The sequence below is a fragment of the Glandiceps talaboti genome, chromosome 6, assembly GCF_964340395.1.
Source record: "Glandiceps talaboti chromosome 6, keGlaTala1.1, whole genome shotgun sequence".
NCBI classification, from domain to species: Eukaryota; Metazoa; Hemichordata; class Enteropneusta; family Spengelidae; genus Glandiceps; species Glandiceps talaboti.
This window is the reverse complement of record NC_135554.1, coordinates 669,175-687,941: the sequence shown is the minus strand read 5'-3', so window position 1 is coordinate 687,941 and position 18,767 is coordinate 669,175. Positions and strand designations below refer to the sequence as shown.

The window sequence follows — 18,767 nt, the reverse complement described above, 5'->3', positions numbered from 1 at the left end:
TATGGGGTTTGGAAAAGTGAATTAGAAGTAGAGCAAAAACTAAGAGAGATGAAGAGCCTAAGTGAACAAGCGAAAGCACTTAAAGATAGGACCACCAAATTTTTTGCAGGACTACTACGTTATCAATTTTACTAGTCCTGTGGGATAGTGACTTTTTTACTCCAGTGTCGAACCCTGTTGGCTGAGAATGACTCTCTTTCGGGTACTTGGGGATTGTCGCCGTACGGAAACTAAGATGGCGATTAATACATTTCTTTTCTATATATATATCTACTACAACTAGTACAAGTTGAATGTTGTTGACTTGGTAAATTTGTTAGAAAATTGAAATTGAAATTGCCTCAAAATTATTTTAGATCCCTAGTTTATTTCATTCATCATTAAAATTTTCCAGGGTTAAAGCTGTAAGACACTGGAATTATTTATAGCCAACCTCAAAATCCTCTTTTTTTTCTTTTTCTTGTGTGCATTTCCCAGTCATTTTTTTTCTGAGATTTTTGTGCAATTTTTCATATAAACAGTAGATTTTTGTTATAAAATGGTGACTATGGTATAAAAGTACAATACATTACCAACTTCTGTGTAAAATGTGTTTTATAGTGAGACATCATATGAAACCACTAACCACTTTATTGCATCGCTAAAACAAAACTGCATAGTAAAGAGCTGAACCACTTCTACATGTCACCAAAATTAAAAAAAAAATTTAAAAAAAAAACAGCGGAGCTATTCTGACCGATAGGTCGCTTGTCTGTAATAAGACTGGTATTCCATTTCCAGAACCCTTTGCCTCTATCTGTTTTAAAAAGATTAAGGTTGAGAATAACCAAAGAGTGGTCTGTGCGGTAACCAGATTTGATACCACAATTGGTAGTCCTAGCTTCTAGATCGGGAGTGATGAGAAAATAGTCAAGATGTCCCTGTTTTAGGGGACGTTTCTGACGCCAGGTGTAACAATGCTTCTCAGGGTTCAGCGAGCGCCAAATGTCCACTAAATAATATTCATTAATTAACCCGTCAATTGACCGTTTTGCATTTGGATTGTTTGCATTCATGTAACCCATTGTGTCCAACTGATAATCACGTACAACGTTCCAGTCACCGCCACACAGGACGGATTCATTACCCATATCATCAATAAAATTACGCAAATGATTTACAAAATCGGGATCGTCCACATTTGGGGCATAAATATTAGCTAAAGTACACCTATTTTCACCAATAGACATATCGACTACAATTACTCTACCATCAGAATCCCTAGAGGTTCTGTGAATGTTGTATTCAAAGGAATTATTAAATAGTATAGCGACTCCTCCTTTCTGACCAGAGACAGAATTTATCTCGCAATGTAAACCCCATTCAATTCTCCAAATATTTTCCTGGCCAGGAGGACAATGTATTTCTTGCAGAAAAATAATGGAAATGTCTTTACTTCTTAACCAGTCAAAAACATCCCTTCTTTTTTTTGCGTTGTTTAAACCCCTTACATTAAGGGAAGCTACTGAAAAAGGTTTTAGCATAAAGTACAGAGAAGGTCGATAAAGTTTGCATAATTGTGGGTTAGGAAGAGCAAGCACGGAAAAGACAGCAAGAGAAAATGAGAATCAACAAGACACAAGGAAAAAAGAGCAACAAAAGAGGAAAAAGCAAAAAATGTGAAAAAACATCCCAAAACAAAAACAAGGGAGGCACACAAAAAAAAAAAAAAAAAAAAAAAAAAAAACGTCCAGGAGAAGCACAGAAACGCCCTGGCAAACATATATAAGCGAATGACGTTTAAGACCATTCTGGTTTACGAGAAAAAAAAGGTCATGTTAACTAAAGCGATAAAGCTCGACTTATCTAAAGTGTCAATTTCAAGTGCTACTTGACCAAAGTGTCAATTTCTATGAATTTCATCGGTGAACTCGATCCGGTCTTCTTTGCAAAAGTCACACCATTTGTTGTCCACGCACTGTGCCATTTCTTGTCTTTGACCATTTTCCTGGCGGCATAAAACACCGCAGCATTTTCTTTAGTGAGATTTTCGGACACGAACAGACGTTTCGATCCGGCTGGTAGGCCAATTTCAGTTACGTTCACATCTTTCAACTTTACACGTGCCTTGTATACCAATCTTGCCAAATGACAGGATTTGAATTTAACCAGTAAAACAGGCAAACCTTGACTCTTTTTCTTTAACTGGTGGCAGACATCAAAGTTGTACAGTTGTGCTACAATGCCATTGGCGCTATTTTCAGATGACTTTACAATTATATGACAATAAAACTGTTTCACTTTTTTAATGTTAATTTTTTCATTGTATTATTTGATTGTACAATTAAGGTGGATACATTCAACAAGTCTTTATCACCAGGCCAATCACCATCACCAAAACGACCATCCTCAGCTCCATTGCTTCCAAGTCACTCTTTATCACCCAAGAGACGACAGGCAGAACTTAGTAAGTTTCACAAATTTTCTGTCTGTCCTATAAAGGTAGGATAGGGAAGGGGAATGGCTACTCCCCCTTTAGACTCTTTAGGTGTGTTTTCTAGCTGTATGGTTGTTACTTTTTAGGCTGAAGCATCTAAAATGTGATCAACTCAACATTAGTTTTGATTTTGCTTGGTCTAAAATCCTGTAGCAAATAAAAACTTTGCCATTTAATTAATTGTCCCTAAAATGTTGGCCATGAGGGAAAAACACAAGTCTCGAAAACAACATTTTGCGATCCTCTATTTTTTTTATATGCATATAGAACGATGGCAAATGTATATTGGTCTAAAATGTGAGATCTTAAAACTTGTATGGTGTAAAATGGGCTCTGATTAAAATTAGGGGTTGGCATGCAAATTTTCAAATATACAAAATGTGTGTATAAATTACATGTAAGTCATTTAAGAATCCAATATGGCAGCTGACTATTGTGGTAAAATAAAAGTCAATATGTCGATTTCCCTGAAAACAAGACGGTGAAACCCCAGATTTCTAAAATTTATTATTTCAAAATGAACAGGAACAAGCTTTCAAGATAAAAGAACAAGATAAAAGTTGGAATGATTTTAATAACTTTGATTTTCAGAAAATTTGTCCCTTTAGGTGCATTGTACCTTAAAATTTGTCCCTTTAGGTGCATTGTACCTTAAAATTTGTCCCTTAGGTGCATTGTACCTTAAAATTTGTCCCTTTAGGTGCATTGTACCTTAAAATTTGTCCCTTTAGGTGCATTGTACCTTAAAATTTGTCCCTTTAGGTGCATTGTACCTTCAGTAAAATTTGTCCCTTTAGGTGCATTGTACCTTAAAATTTGTCCCTTAGGTGCATTGTACCTTAAAATTGGTCCCTTAGGTGCATTGTACCTTAAAATTTGTCCCTTAGGTGCATTGTACCTTAAAATTTGTCCCTTTAGGTGCATTGTACCTTCAGTAAAATTTGTCCCTTTAGGTGCATTGTACCTTAAAATTTGTCCCTTTAGGTGCATTGTACCTTAAAATTGGTCCCTTAGGTGCATTGTACCTTCAGTAAAATTGGTCCCTTAGGTGCATTGTACCTTCAGTAAAATTGGTCCCTTAGGTGCATTGTACCTTAAAATTTGTCCCTTTAGGTGCATTGTGCCTTAAAATTGGTCCCTTAGGTGCATTGTACCTTCAGTAAAATTTGTCCCTTTAGGTGCATTGTGCCTTAAAATTTGTCCCTTAGGTGCATTGTGCCTTAAAATTACACTATAACCTATGCTACAATACATGTACGTATGAACTACAAGTATTCCAAAATGTGTATAAAACTATGCTAAAATATGTATGAACTATGCTAAAATACATATAAAGTATGCCAAAATATGTAAAATATGTATAAACTGCTAAAATATGTATAGACTATGCTAAAATATTATAAACTACAAATGTATTCTAAAATATGTATAAACTGTATCAAACTATGTATAAACTTACTATGAAAAATTATGTATAAATTATGCGAAAATCTGTGTAAACTGTATCAAATTATGTATAAACTATGCCAAAATATGTATAAAGTGTATCAAATTATGTATAAACTATGTCAAAATACGTGTTAACTACCGTATTTACGTGGGTTAACACCCTGCTTGGGTGGATTTAACCTGCCCACACCCTCAACTGGTGGATGGGTGGTAACCTGCATACCCTATTTTTGTTGAGGCCAAAACCATGTCTAATGTCACTGTCAATGTTGCAAACGTGCAAACGAAACATACTGTTAAAAAGCTCTGACGATACACAACACTTCCAGCCCGGAATAATAATTAATATAATTATAATTATAATACTTAAGAGCACAAAATATGAAACAAATTAAACATTCTTAATGATTGACATGTCACCGCAAAGTAAATTGTAACAATTTCAGAACATAACGTAAATGTAGCCACATATCAAAATAGATCAGTGATCACTCAATAAAGATTGGCAACCATTGCTATGTAAAGTCTACTTTCTAAAAGTACGTGTAAAAGTGATTTGCACTAAAAAGAAAGCCATTGTGTTTCATGAAGTTTTTAGCACAACTGATCTGATAAGGGTCAGTAGTACTATAGGCTTGGCAAAGTGTCTGTCTGTCTGTGTGGATGTGTACATTTGTATGTGTTTAAACAACTTAAAGTCAAAAACTGCTAGACCGATTGCCTTGATATTAGGTAGGTGTAAACCTTGGGTGTCTAGTTTGGAAATTGTTCAAATCAAAATGAATCTTACCACCGATGTGTGATTTGGGTAAAAAAAAAGAAACTTAAAACGTGAAAAGTACTTGCCGGATCGGTCTGAAATTTGGTGGAAATATTTTTAAGTGTGTTGTGATTAAGACTTGCTCATGACGTGATGATTCCATTAGTGATATGCAAATTAGGGCAAAAATATGTCTTTTTGGTCAAAATCTTTAATTCCAAAACTACTGAGCAGATTGTGCTGAAATTTAATGGGGATGCATCTGGGGTGTATACCTGAAGAAATGTTAAGCATATAATGATTTTTTAATGTTACTTCGGGTGTCTAGTTGGGAAATTGTTCAAATGAAAATGATTGCGTCAGAGATGTGGGTTTTGGGTAAAAAAATGTGATTTTTGGTCAAAAAACTTAAACTCCAAAACTACTGGGCAGATTGGCATGAAATTTTGTGGGAACATTCTTAGATGTGTGTTAATTAAGATTTGTTCATGACATGATGAGTCTTTTAGTAATATGCAAATTAGGGCTAAAAATGTGTCTTTTTGGTCAAAAACCTATAATTCCAAAAGTACTCAGGAGATTGGGCTGAAATTTAAGAGGGATGCAACTGTGGGTGTATAGATGAAGAAATATTAAGCATATAATGATCTCATCAGTAATATGCAAATTAGGTGTAAAAATATGAATTCTGTTTGACTATGATACTTACCTGTTAGCAAAATACTGATGGATAACCCGCATTAATTCCTCCAATCCATGCCAAGAAATTTTTGGCCCTGCCCCCTCCACCATACCTGGGTCCATATTTGGTTAGCTTAGTCTCCCGCCTAAGTGGCAGTTAGCGCATGCGTACTTGTGTCTTTTATCGCATGGTGGTACGATTGTGTAGACGGATATTGTTTTTGTCTTCAAGTACCTTCCCTCCAATTCCACTATACACACTGGTTTTTTCCACTTGTTGGCTCTTTGGTTACCCTAAAGATCCTAGGATTACAGCTAAGTGTCGATTTATTGTCTCTCCCTTTGTGGTTGAGATTTATTGTGTGTTTTTTCTTCTCCGTGCAGGTGTTCCTTATATATGGACGTCATTGCCTTACCGTGTTGTTGTTTTTTCAGTCGTTCGTTTCGTCCTGACTAAACCTAAGAAGAAGGGTGCATGTGTCATGACATGTCCAAGCAGGATTGTCATTCTGTTTGTCCTTCTTGTCGGACATGTTCGCCGTCCAAACCCTGTGAGGTTTGTGCTAATTGGTCCAAAGAAAATTGGCGGAAGGGGGAAGGGTTGAGTGTCATTGATGAGTCGTCACGCCACTGTGATTCTAATCATCATAAAGCTACTAGTATTTCCGAGGTTGGTTACCCCAGTCTACACACTGATGCTAAGGCTGTGGACGTCAAAGCCAAAACCTTCAATTCCTTGTCTATCCCCGGCACTCAGTTAAAGCAGTTAGGGGAAATGCACGCAGAAAGTATCCATGCATGTTCTGTCATGGATTGGTTTCTAGCTGTAGCAACGTCTGAATTACAGCAAGAAACCCCATAGATGCCTAAGGTTCTTAGACTATTGCGCATTACAATAAAAGGTCTCTACCATGTCTCTGAATCTTCAGCGAGAGGATGGGCAGCACTTATTTTGATGGAGAGGGATGCCTTCCTGAAACGAGAGTCTAACTCGTTAACACAGGAACTGAAACAGGAAGCAAGAGGCTCCTTGTTTTCCACTTCCTCACTGTTTGCTGGTAATTTGACTTCCCTAGCCCAGTGGGCCAGCGAAGCAAAACAGAGAGAACGGTTAATGTGGGAGTCTCCACGGACAACCTCCACTCCAGCAAGGCCGAAAGCTAACCATACAAGTGATAATATGGTGCAGACAAACAGAAATTTCCAAGGCAACAGGAATAAACCTGGACAATCTAGCACGGGATGTGCACGTGGTAAACTGCATAGTGAACGGGGTAGAGGCAAGGCTGGTCCCGACAAGCCCCTTTTTAGCATGAGCAGCTTTAAAAGACTGGGCTCTGTCTCGCAGCAGCACTCCTGACTCTCCACATAGCAACACGACACAGGAACCTCCCCATTCCAAGACTGGAAATTCCAGTGGGTGGCAGACTAAGCCACTTTGCAAATGCGTGTGATACAGTCTCACAAGACAAATTGGTTTTGTCCATGGTAAGGGATGGTTATGTTCTGGAATTTGCCAGACAACTGCCCCTCACTTCCATTCTGTTCGTAACCTCTCTACCAAGAGGCACAGAAAGACAAAGGGCACTAAGGAACGCGATTGAATCTCTTCTGGCCAAAAAGGCCATTTGAGAAATTGATCCAAGTACGGTCCTAGACCACACTTTCGAGTACACAGCACTCCCGTTTGGGCTAGCCACTGTCCCTTGGGTTTTCACCCTAGTGTTAGCGGCACTGGTAGCCGGGTTACACTGACAGGCCACTCTTTTACGTCCCTATCTCGATGATTGGTTGATTCCGGATGAGCAAAGGGAAGTATTACTCAAACGGATTCAACAGATATTGTTGCTAATCCTTTCTCTGGGTTTTATCCCCAGTTACAACAAGTCAGCCCTCATCCTAAGTATTCGTGGGAATGAAATTGATCACACACAAGGGAATAGCTTGCCCTACCCAAGAACGAATAGACAAGTTATTGTCAGTCATTCAGAACCTATGGCCCCCTGAGACAGATAACAGCGTAACATTTTCTGTCTCTCCTGGGCTATCCTTAATTTATATAGTACAATGGGCCAGACTCTGGATCAGGCCAATTCAATTGTACCTTCTCGCCCTTTGGAGACCCAGTTCGCAGCCAACCAGCAGCATGGTTCCAATTCGTCCAGTGCTGAGGTTCCATTTAGAATGGTGGCTAGACCAGAGCAACCTTCTAAAAGACAAGTCCATTTTGTACAGTCACACTGATCTGTCCCTGTATACGGATGCATCACAAGAGGGCTGGGGAGCTCACCTAGACAGTCATATGACAGCAGGTGTTTGGAACTCCCAAGACAGCTCTCACCACATCAATTGGCTAGAGCTAAAGGCAGTTTCCCTAGCTCTGCAGGACTTCGAGATGCTAGTGACAGGGCACAGTGTTCTAGTTCACTCAGACAATACCACCGTAGTGGCATACATTAACAAGCTAGGAGGAACCAGGTCTCCAACACTGTGTTACCTCTTATGGGAACTGATGTTGTGGTGCATAGACCGAAAGATTCTTCTGTCAGCACGTCATGTGCCAGGGAAACTGAACGGCATTGCGGACGCTCTATCGCATCACAAGAGAGTTCTTCCTACAGAGTGGGCAATTCCTATCAAGATTGCTCACCTTCTGTTTCTGCATTGGGGAGAACTTACTGTAGATCTGTTCGCCACCGTCATGAACAGAAAACTGCCTCTCTTTGTATCCCCGATTCCAGATCCGAGACCAATGGCAACCGACACTCTGTCAATGTCTTGGAAAGGACTGAGCGTGTATGCTTTTCCCCTCTTTACACTCCTTCCAGCTGTACTGAGGAAAATACAAGAGGAGAGTTCCTCAGTCATTCTTGTAGCACCTCTGTGGCCAAACCGAAGTTGGTTCCCAGTATTACTAACCTTCTGGTAGATTTTCCAGTAGTTCTCCCAGATCAAGAGAACCTATTGTCTCAGGGAAGGGGCATTGTTCACCCCAACCTGAGCTTGTTCCACCTTCACACGTTCAGATTATAGAACGATCCCTCCGTTCACAGGGATTTTCCTATGGAGAAAAGTGGAAAAGATTCTCTGATTGGTGTCATGGAAGGCAGAAGGATCCTCTCGATCCATCTCCCCAGACAGTAGCAGACTTTCTCTTGTTTCTGTTTGAAGAGAAAGGGTATGCAGTTAAGACCATTATGGTGTATCGCACGGCGATAGCCAACATGGTCAGAAGCATCGGGGGACCAGATTTAGGTCAGAATAATATCTTATCAAACATGATCAGACATTTTCTTATTCAACGCCCTCCTAGGCAAACGTCACTGCCTCAGTGGAGTTTGTTCGTAGTTCTTACTCCACTAGCCCCCTCACTAACATTAGGTGAGCGTGAGTGGTATGCAATGAAATTGATATAAAAATACTTTGAGTTGCATAGTTTTGAAAAATAAGGTATCATTTTAATGGAAAATAAATTTTGTACATCATAGTTGCAAATTCATATATTCAAATGTCACATACACAACCGAAATATGGATTAAAGTAATAAAATATTAATAAAACAAACATCGGTTGTATATCTATTGACATATCACAAATAAACAGAACATTTATGTCACAAACAAAATTCAAAATACCTACATTTATGTTCCTACAAAACTTCTGTATACTGGTTAAATGGGCAAAATCGATGAAAATTTGGCAGAAAATGTTATTTTCAGTCGTATTAAATTTGAATAAAAATAATTAATGGCTCAATAATCCATTTATGACACTACAGTCGGTCCCCACTGGCATTGAAAGTGTACTAAAAATATCTAAAGTCGTCGCCTCAAGATCATCTGAAAAGTGAGCTTCTGTAAATTCAGAATTTGACAAGACAGCAAAAAATTATCACCAAATTTATTCTCTAATTCTGTAAAAAATGCCCACAAGTTGGTAGTATCGGCACCAAAATGGGATGGGCAAAGTGGTGGTATTTGCCGATATGCACACCGATCAAGGGAAATATGCAGCTAGCATTTTAACGTACGTCGCTGTATTACGCGAACGTTACATAGAGTACAACGAGTTCATACAGCCACCTACTTGTGGTCAATAATGCCATCCAAGTCGAAATTAAATAGAATTTTTCACAGAACAGAACAGAACCATATTTTTCATCATAAACACAATGTTAGGGGAGACGATTTTGGCTGCGACCATGTTGAAATTTGAATTGTCACTAAAAAAACGCACGCTAAAAATCTGATCAGAAAATCCTCATATCATGCGTAATGTACCCACCACTGACCAGTATAAATTGACCTTGTGTGAGTATTATTCATTATTGAACATTACCACAAAGAAATATGACCAAATTAATTCTTTACATCGATAAAACTTGGCCCCAAGATGATAGTATGGGTGCAGACTATTGGTCAACAAGTTATGCATTTTGCCGACCTTCACTACGACACCCGTAAATTCCCTGTTGGGAGATAACACGAACTTAGCAGTACTTCTGATGCTTGTGCCCTTCCCACAACCAACTACATGCATTCAATGATGTATTTCTGGTAAAATTCAATGGAAATTTCTTCGGACTGTTGACAAATTTACATCGTAGGAGATGTTATGAGAGCGTTGGTTACTTCTGCAATGTTGAAATTCGATTTTGTCAGCGAAAAACGCACACAAAAGTTACGATTGCTCGTCATTTCGGTCCTATTTCTAAACCGTTCACTTCCATGTGCTCAAAATGGCAGGCTAGCAAAACATATCTAATACACATGTTTGGAACTAGTTATGGCAGCAAGTTTTGCAGCAATAGCTCCGTTATACACCGAGATGCGAATCATGGGTGACTGAACTTTGCTGTCCCTATATATGGGATACTGGTGGGCACCTAAGCACGTCCCCATATATGGGGTGCTGGTGGTGAGTGTTATTCTGCAGATTTCTTCATAACATTTTGACACAATTGGCCCTAACAACCATGACCATGCCCTTAGGAACAACCAAATGGAAGTATATTTTGGTTAAATAACAACATCATCTGGTAGGCAAGTGAGTAAACATTCAAAAAATGTATGCAAATATCCCCAGCAACCTTGACCACGCCCATAGCAACAGCCAAACAGTAGTGTATTTCACAAAGATAACAGGGATTCTTAGACAAACATTCAAAAAGTGTTTGCAAATATGCCTAGCTTGGCAAATATGCCAAGCAATAAGACCACACCTATGGCTGCATTGGCAACAGCCAAATGATCACATACATTGCAAAGATAACAACAGGGATTAATAGACAAGTGAATAAACATGCAAAAAATGCATGCAAATATCCCTAGCAACCATGACCACGCCCATAGTAACAGCAAAACGGTTGTGCATTTCACAACGATAACAGGGATTAATAGACAATTGAATAAACATTCAAAAAATGTATGTAAATTTGCCTAGCAATAAGACCACGCCCATAGCAACAGCCAAATGATCACGTATATTGCAAAGGTAACAACAGGAATTGAAAGACAAGTGAATAAACATTCAAAAAATATATGTAAATGTACCTAGCAACAAGACCACACCCATAGCAACAGCCAAACAATCACATATATTGTGAAGATAACAACGGGGATTAATAGACAATACGGCGTATGCCGGTTATCAAACTTCCGGTAGTTTCGCAGGAAAGTATCGCGAGAGGGCGCACCATATCTGACAAAGTGAGGGCCAGAATTTTCGTCATGGCATCTAATAGTATGGCGATGTATAAAGCTGTCAACAAAATGGGCGTAAAAGAACTCCGTGCATTCATAAAAGAGCGGAAAATTACTACTTCTAAAACGAGGAAAGCCGATCTATCGCCAGAAATGCTGTCAACCTTGGTCTTGAAATACTGGAAAATGATGATTTTCTGAGAGAATGGAAGAGGAGACGAATAGTGGATGTCGGGCATCAAAAGATAGAACTAATCGACAGCGGAAACATTGAAAGTTGGACGGGGAGGACCTTCGAAATATACCCGATATAGACATGATAAACATCTTTCTTTACCTTACTGGTGTCTGTTGCTGGACAAAAGAACGATTAGAAAATTACAAATCTGACAACAGCTTCCAGCTACAGTCATCACACTAATTTCCAGGACAGCAAACTACCGATGTTGCCAGCTAATTAGTGCACAATATTGAGAGTTCGATCGACAATTACCAAACCACATGTTTATATTGTAACTGATGTCGCCGCATACTTAGGCCTTTCTTGTTTATTAGAACAGTGGTGTAGCACCACGGGTGAAGTCATAAAACTTTGTCCGGAAGAAACCATTTCATGTACAGGTTATAAGTTGGCATAAACATATTTGTATTGATATACTCAACTTTACTATCACACTTTAGCAAGCTTGCTAATTAGTTCCAGTGCGCCCTCTAGGGGCGACCTGGAACTTTTGAATCTCTGCTGGTTCTTACTTTCTATCCACTTCCGGTTTACAACTCTGTGGGGGTCTCCATGCAGTTTTCTTCTGGGTTTCCCCAGCATGCATTGAGGCAAACGCTAGCCATTGGGGACCCCCTATCTCCGTCGCTGTTTGCGTAAGCTAAAAACTTTTGATAGCTGACAATATTGTGTTGGAGGTGGTACTGTACTAAAAGTTGTGGAGTTGAGGGGTCATGTTTAAATGCTGACTCACTACATCAGAAGCACATAGTGAACAAGAACGTTCTGGAAGCGTAATTAACGATCACAGAACAGTAAAGTTGAGTTTACGATGTGTGAACCTGTTTTGATCAAATTTGTGCATCATTGGACGTGATTTTGTTAAATTAAGGGACAGATATATTGGTATCACTCAGCTTGTATCTGTATCAAAACATTGTATGTGGTCGGTAGTTTTGTGCTCGACTACTCCCTTTATCTTTTGGCGTAATCCTATAAAATATCGTGCTACTTATTTCTGTGCATCAACATTGACCTCGGTATTTCTACATCACCTCCAAAATTGTGCTCCTTTTGATGTGGTTACCATAAAAATCAACATTTGTTCGGTAAAATTATGTGGTGGGAGCGTGGCACACTTCCGTGTTCATAATCGTCAATCTCGCCAGCTGAAGTCAGCGCTATCATTCATAACGCAGACTGAAATTTGCATTGTGCTACCCTTATATGGGAAAAATAGTGACATATTCGAAGCGGGACATGAATGATGTCATGGCATATTATGAATATTGATCAGCTCAGTATGCAATGAGATTTCAACTTTCACATCATTGCAAATTGCGAAATTACGATTGATACAATGACTGCTTGGAGTTCTCGTTTACAGCAATCCATCGATGAGTTTTTAGTTTTAAATTCCGATCGGCCTAGTTTTGTTAGAACAGGGTTTTTGGAGACCATCCTACGTGAATTGAATGTCTCCTCCAGAACAACATCAACTACAATTTATAGTCACTACAAAGTACATGCCCAGAGATCCGGCAATAGCCTGGCGATGTTTTGGAGGGCATTGAAAGAATGACAATAAAATAAGATCGATTATTTTCCAAAATAAAAATAATCTGTCGATATTTTTCCCATCTTATCTTATTATTCTCGTGCAGTTTTCAGAGAAATTCCCGGGTTTTTATTTCATAATCTCCAACACGCAGTTTCATTGTTTTTGTCATCTATTCAACTACCGACCACGTCTGTTTTACCTCCATGACTTTATCGACTGCTGTAACATAAAATATTTGTTTGAATTTTCGCCTTGTCGTGATTTCTTAAATAAAGTAGGTCTGCTGCTCAGACGTGAACGGATCTCACTACTTTAGTCGGCGACACCGGTCGTTCGTCGTGTATACAAACATGTTGTTTTTTCTGCGACTCGTCGCAAGTTGCTTCTTGAGTTGCTTCATGAGTTGCTCCGTGTAACCACCTCGTAGCGTCGCAAGTAATAACCTTTGACATATACCTACGTGTCAAATGACGTTCAATGTTATGGCCGCCATGTTTTTAGTATAAATATTCTATTTCGGCAAGTATTTTTGATATAATTTTGATTTGAATATGACTTTATCGACTGCTGTAACATAAAATATTTGTTTGAATTTTCGCCTTGTCATGATTTCTAAAACAAAGTAGGTCTGCTGCTCAGACGTGAACGGATCTCGCTACTTTAGTCGGCGACACCGGTCGTTCGTGTGCAGGTACTAGGTGGGGTTACATGTTTTCTACATACCAAACCAGCTTGTTCCCCAGCAATCTTGGCCAACTCATTGCATCCTTGCACACAATCAATGTTTACCACAATGTCATCTGTGGAGACTTCAATGACAATCTCCTAGCACAACAAGTTCACCCAGTTGAGAAATTCATGTCCAGCTTCCAATTCAACCAAGTTGTTAAAACAGCTACCACACTCAAAGGCACCCTAATAGACCACATCTATGTCAAATCTGCACACTCACCTATTGGAAATGCCCATGTCATGCAAACATATTACAGCTACCATGATCCTGTAATATACCAGATGTCCCCCTACCCTTAGGTATGTAACCTTGTTTCACTGCCACACTATCCTACCCTCAATATCCACTATCGGCCAATTTACACTAATCCAAACATCATCGCCTCTTCATGTCCCCAACTGTGCCCTGGAACTACGCTTTTGCTTGCAAATGCATACTAGTCTTTATTCAGGACCATCAGTGTATAAAAAAAAACATCGAAGTCGGCAATGAATCATAAATATTGTTATTATGATTGATGGACCACATCGCCCACCCCTTCAATGAATTAGCCTTCCATTTAACGTTTACATGGTTCACTCAAACCATGTCTTATACCAATCTGATTAAAATCCGATGTAGATGTCGGCTAATTGTTCATTGCTATTTTACTTTCGTTATTTTGCCTGAATTGACTTTTGTGGTACATGTTTACGTTTTTATCCTGATCGGTAGAGGAGGCGATCAAACATGTACCACGAAGATTAGCCGACATCTACATCGAATTTTAATCAGATTGGTCTTATACTAGCTGCAATAACTGTAGCGTATACTGTGATTTTGAGGGTTCTTTGTTCTGTTTTTGTACCTTTTTCCGTTCCGATGTTTGACTGGAAGCAATCGCTATAATTTCTCCAACGTTAACGCAAATGGATGAGGTCAGTGAGATGTTAGCGTACTACCCGTTTCAAAATGTTGCTACTTTTGAAGTTTTGGGTTTTCCTCATGGTCGAATTGCAGAGCCAAACTTACGCGAAATATTAGGAGAACGCAATATTATAGCGTAAAGTTACAGGGAATGACAGAAAATCTTTAGTCAGTGGTTACGATGTCTATAGACTCTACTATGCTTTGCCTCAATGCTCTACAATTGTGGCCCTCACTTCCGGTTCTAAAACAGTGCCCCTAGTGGCCAAACAATCATATCTTTTGTCTTTTCGTGGCTTCTTTGATAACCGGCATATGGCGTATTGAATAAACATTCAAAAAATGTATTTAAATTTGCCTAGCAACATGACCACGCCCATAGCAACAGCCAAATGATCACGTATATTGCAAAGATAGCAACATGGTTGGATAGGCAACTGGATTCAGCAAATGAACACCTATTGTTAGCATGGACTAGCATATGGATAAACATTTTTAAAAACTGTACAGTTGTGCTACAATGCCATTGGTGGTATTTTTATTTTGATTTCACCTCTAAATTAGTCAATTCATGTAATACATTATCACCCTTCTATGCATTATGGATCGAAACACTGTCTTACAGTCAGAATTTCATACAAAAGTAAAACATTTCAATTAAAGACTTTGCACTGAGATCTTCCAAATGGTAACTTTTAAATCTTGCATTGTGTGTTCTATAAAATCTATATTGACATAATCCATTGCTCTCAATGTACAAGCATTTCATGCTCAGGGTTTTACTTGATGCTATATATATTGCATCTTTTATGCATGATTATGGACTTGTGACCCTTAAAAAAATCACATCTACATCCTAGAGGACACAAGAATTCTGACATCGATATTATCTCTACATTAGAAGTGTTCACATTTGATTCCGACTACTGTGGAAACCCCCCTGATTTGAAATGGAATGCTCTGGAATCTCATTATGTATTTGGCAGTGGCATTACGTGGCCCAATACTTTTAAGAAGTGACGGATTGATCATTCAAATAAATAAAGGATGGCTGAAGCATTTCAAAAGGGTTGATTTCATATGAGATCATAACTAACATCATAGAGTGCAATATTTGTTTCAAAGCGAAGGTGAAAAATCCATTCACAGAAGATGTAACTTGAAACTTGACATCAGGACTTTTCCAGTCACATTAGCATTGTTACACTGTTGTCTCTGAAATCAGACTTTTCTACACTTTGGAAAGCAGTCTGTGAAAGAAAATTTCAAGAGAAAGATGATGATATAAAGTCATACACAGCTCAGTTACATACATGTATGTGTTACGGATCTCCCTTGTGATGTATATTTACCGATTTCATGCATGTTCAAAATTTCATTGAATTAATAATATTTCTTGTATTTGTGTTTTCCTTAAGTTTGCTTTTTTATCAACACTAATCAATGCTTATTTTGATCTCTATATTGTCAAAAACCTCATACAGATGTATTTCACACACTAATTTATTGATTTTGTAAATGACCCCTAGAGTTGCAGTTTGGACGCCTAACTTTTCAGAGTTTGCGTCTCAATGACCCCCCAAATCCAAACTTGATGTAAAACCCTGGCTTCAAGCTACATACTGTTTTCAGCCATCTTTCTTGAATGAACTGTCATAAATACTAGTAGATATTAATTAACCAAAATATTTTTGCCACTAGTCTTTGTCTGTATTTAATTGGTTTGTTTTTTTGTCTTGTCTTTTTTAACTATGCCAGAGTATGTTTCTGCCAAAGATTGTAAAATCTGTTCACTATATAGGCGTTATTTGGGTGACAAGTACTGGGGACATCGCTACAATTTCCACCCTAATCATGGTCGCCGAATACAACCAGTCAAGGTACTTGCTAGGACTTTGAAATACCACTATGCTATGTGATACTAGACTATGCTATGGTAACCATGTCAGGTGTAATGTAGATTACATGTACCGTCATGTCATATGATATGGAGGTTGCTCTCTAAGCTATATCAATGGCACAAATATTAGGTAAAATTGTGGAAAAAGTCAACTGAAGTTTGAAACCATGTCAAAGATTCAAGCTGTATCTTCTTTAAGATGTGGCTGCTTTTCAAGCTAAAGTTTTTAACAGCTGAATCTTGAATTTCAAAACATGTTTCATTTAATAGAATTGCTCAGTGAAGTCAAACAAATGCTTACAACTAAAAGGCCTAATTAGGGCAATTCAGACCTAGAGATAACTTAATTTTTAGCACAACTCAAGTGACAAGGTTCATTACTGCTATAGGCATGGCAAAGTGTCTGTCTGTCTGTCTATCTGTGTGTGTGTGTGTGTGTGTGTGTGTGTGTGTGTGTGTGTGTGTGTGTGTGTGAACAACTTAAAGTCAAAAGCCACTGGACCGATTACATGATTTTTGGTGGGTGTCCAATTGAGAAATTGTTCAAATCAAAAAATGTGATTTTTGGTCAAAAACCTTAAACTCCAAAACTACTCAGCAGATCAATCTGAAATTTGAGGTGTTTAGATTAAGAAATGTTAATGACATGATGATACCATCGGTGATATGCAAAATGGGTTTTAAAAAAATGTGTCTTTTTGGTCAAAAATCTTTAACACCAAAACTACTGAGCAGATTAGGCTGTAATTTGGTATGAATGTTTTTCAGGGTGTTTATATTAAGAATTGTTCATGACATGATGATCCCATCAAAGATATGCAAATTAGGGCTATAAATGTGTCTTGTTTGTCAAAAATATATAATTCCAAAACTACTGAGCAGATTGGGCTGAAATTTAATTGGGACGCGTCTGGGGATGTGTAGATGAAGCTGTATTCACAATGTGATGATCCCATCAGCAATATGCAAATTAGGTCTAAAAGTCTCAATTTTTGTCAAAAACTTACATCTTGAATCTGCATGGTGAATAGGTTGAAACTTTGTCGGGATGTTTTTGGAGGTATTATTCTGCAGTTCTTTTTTAAAACATTTCAACACAATTACCCCTAGCAACCATGACCACACCCTTTGCAACTGAAATGACGATGCATATTATAAAAGATGACATCAGGGATCACATTCAAATATATAGTCAGGTTGTTACCTGCTGTATATCGTCCTTGATAAAGTATTTTGGATTGTATTTATTTATTTGGACTGTATAACCCTTTCCTTATGCACATCAGGGATGGGTAGGTGAAGTGACTAAAGATTCCAAAATGTATGCAAATATCCCTAGCAACAAGACCATGTCCATAGCAACAGCCAAATACAGTTGTGCTACAATGCCATTGGTGCTATTTTTCATTTGTGCAGTGTACACTTTTTTGGGTCAAAGTTGACATACAAAATGAATTTCCCATATGTTCTTATACAAAACTGACAGATATTTGACATTATATGCATGCTGATAAAATATTATGGCCATCATATCACTTCTATTGACACATATTATCAAAATAACCATCTAACCCTTTAGAGAGAGCCTCGCATATCACATGACTTGACACTTGTACATATACGTTAACACATATATAGATATATTTACTGCATGACATAAATTGCATGAATTGGATGATTTCTGTATTTTGTCACATAGGAAGAAGTTTTTGGAGCAGTTCCATGAAACCACATCGCCATTACTATCATGAGGTGATTGCCATTGGTTTTCATTTTACTCATATACACTAACTGTAGGCCCGGACTTGGTTGTTAACATGACAGCATTGTATCGGGGGTTTGCAGAATTATGGCTAAAATGGGAGAAGACATTTATCTCATTAGCTATCATTTTCATTGTCACTAATTACATTAGTGGTTTTACAACAATACATTATCAAAATATTTATACAGCCCTTCTCAAAATAGCGTTCAGGTTTTATGGTCAAACATGTCTGAAGATAGCCACATTTAAACAGTCAAGTAACATCAACAGAAACAGAGATAAGTACCATCTGTCCACAATGGGTGGGCTCAACCATGCAGACTCATACTGTGAACAGTGAGCTGGAAATTCAAACAACTTGGCTCACTGCAATTTAGTTTAGCAAACTTGATTCAAGCCTTGAATAATACTACTCATTCAACTGTGATTCATCATGTACATTGTATACAGGGGAAGTTGCGTGATGTTGTAGAATTGTCCCAGAACTTTAATTATATGTATATCACATGAAATCGAAAGTTGAGAAAATACCAAATGCTTTACCATAAGAATATTTTGGGGTGACCGCGCTACAAGGGAGCATTAATTCCTTACATGTAAACCCATATGTGGAA

General features: G+C 38.2%; 1 protein-coding gene across 3 annotated transcripts in view; it reads left to right on the top strand.

Annotated features, from left to right (window-relative positions):
• The window catches only part of LOC144436631 (spermatogenesis-associated protein 6-like), a 105,012-nt gene that overhangs the window by 54,168 nt on the left and 32,077 nt on the right, over positions 1–18,767 (top strand). For 2 of the 3 annotated variants that reach the window (XM_078125459.1, XM_078125461.1), the window contains exons 6-7: positions 2,329–2,446; positions 16,247–16,368. In XM_078125459.1, the coding sequence (XP_077981585.1) occupies positions 2,329–2,446; positions 16,247–16,368 (240 nt within the window). Of the gene's footprint in view, positions 1–2,328; positions 2,447–16,246; positions 16,369–18,087; positions 18,141–18,767 lie in introns of all 3 variants that reach the window. The other variant, XM_078125460.1, reaches the window with a different exon arrangement.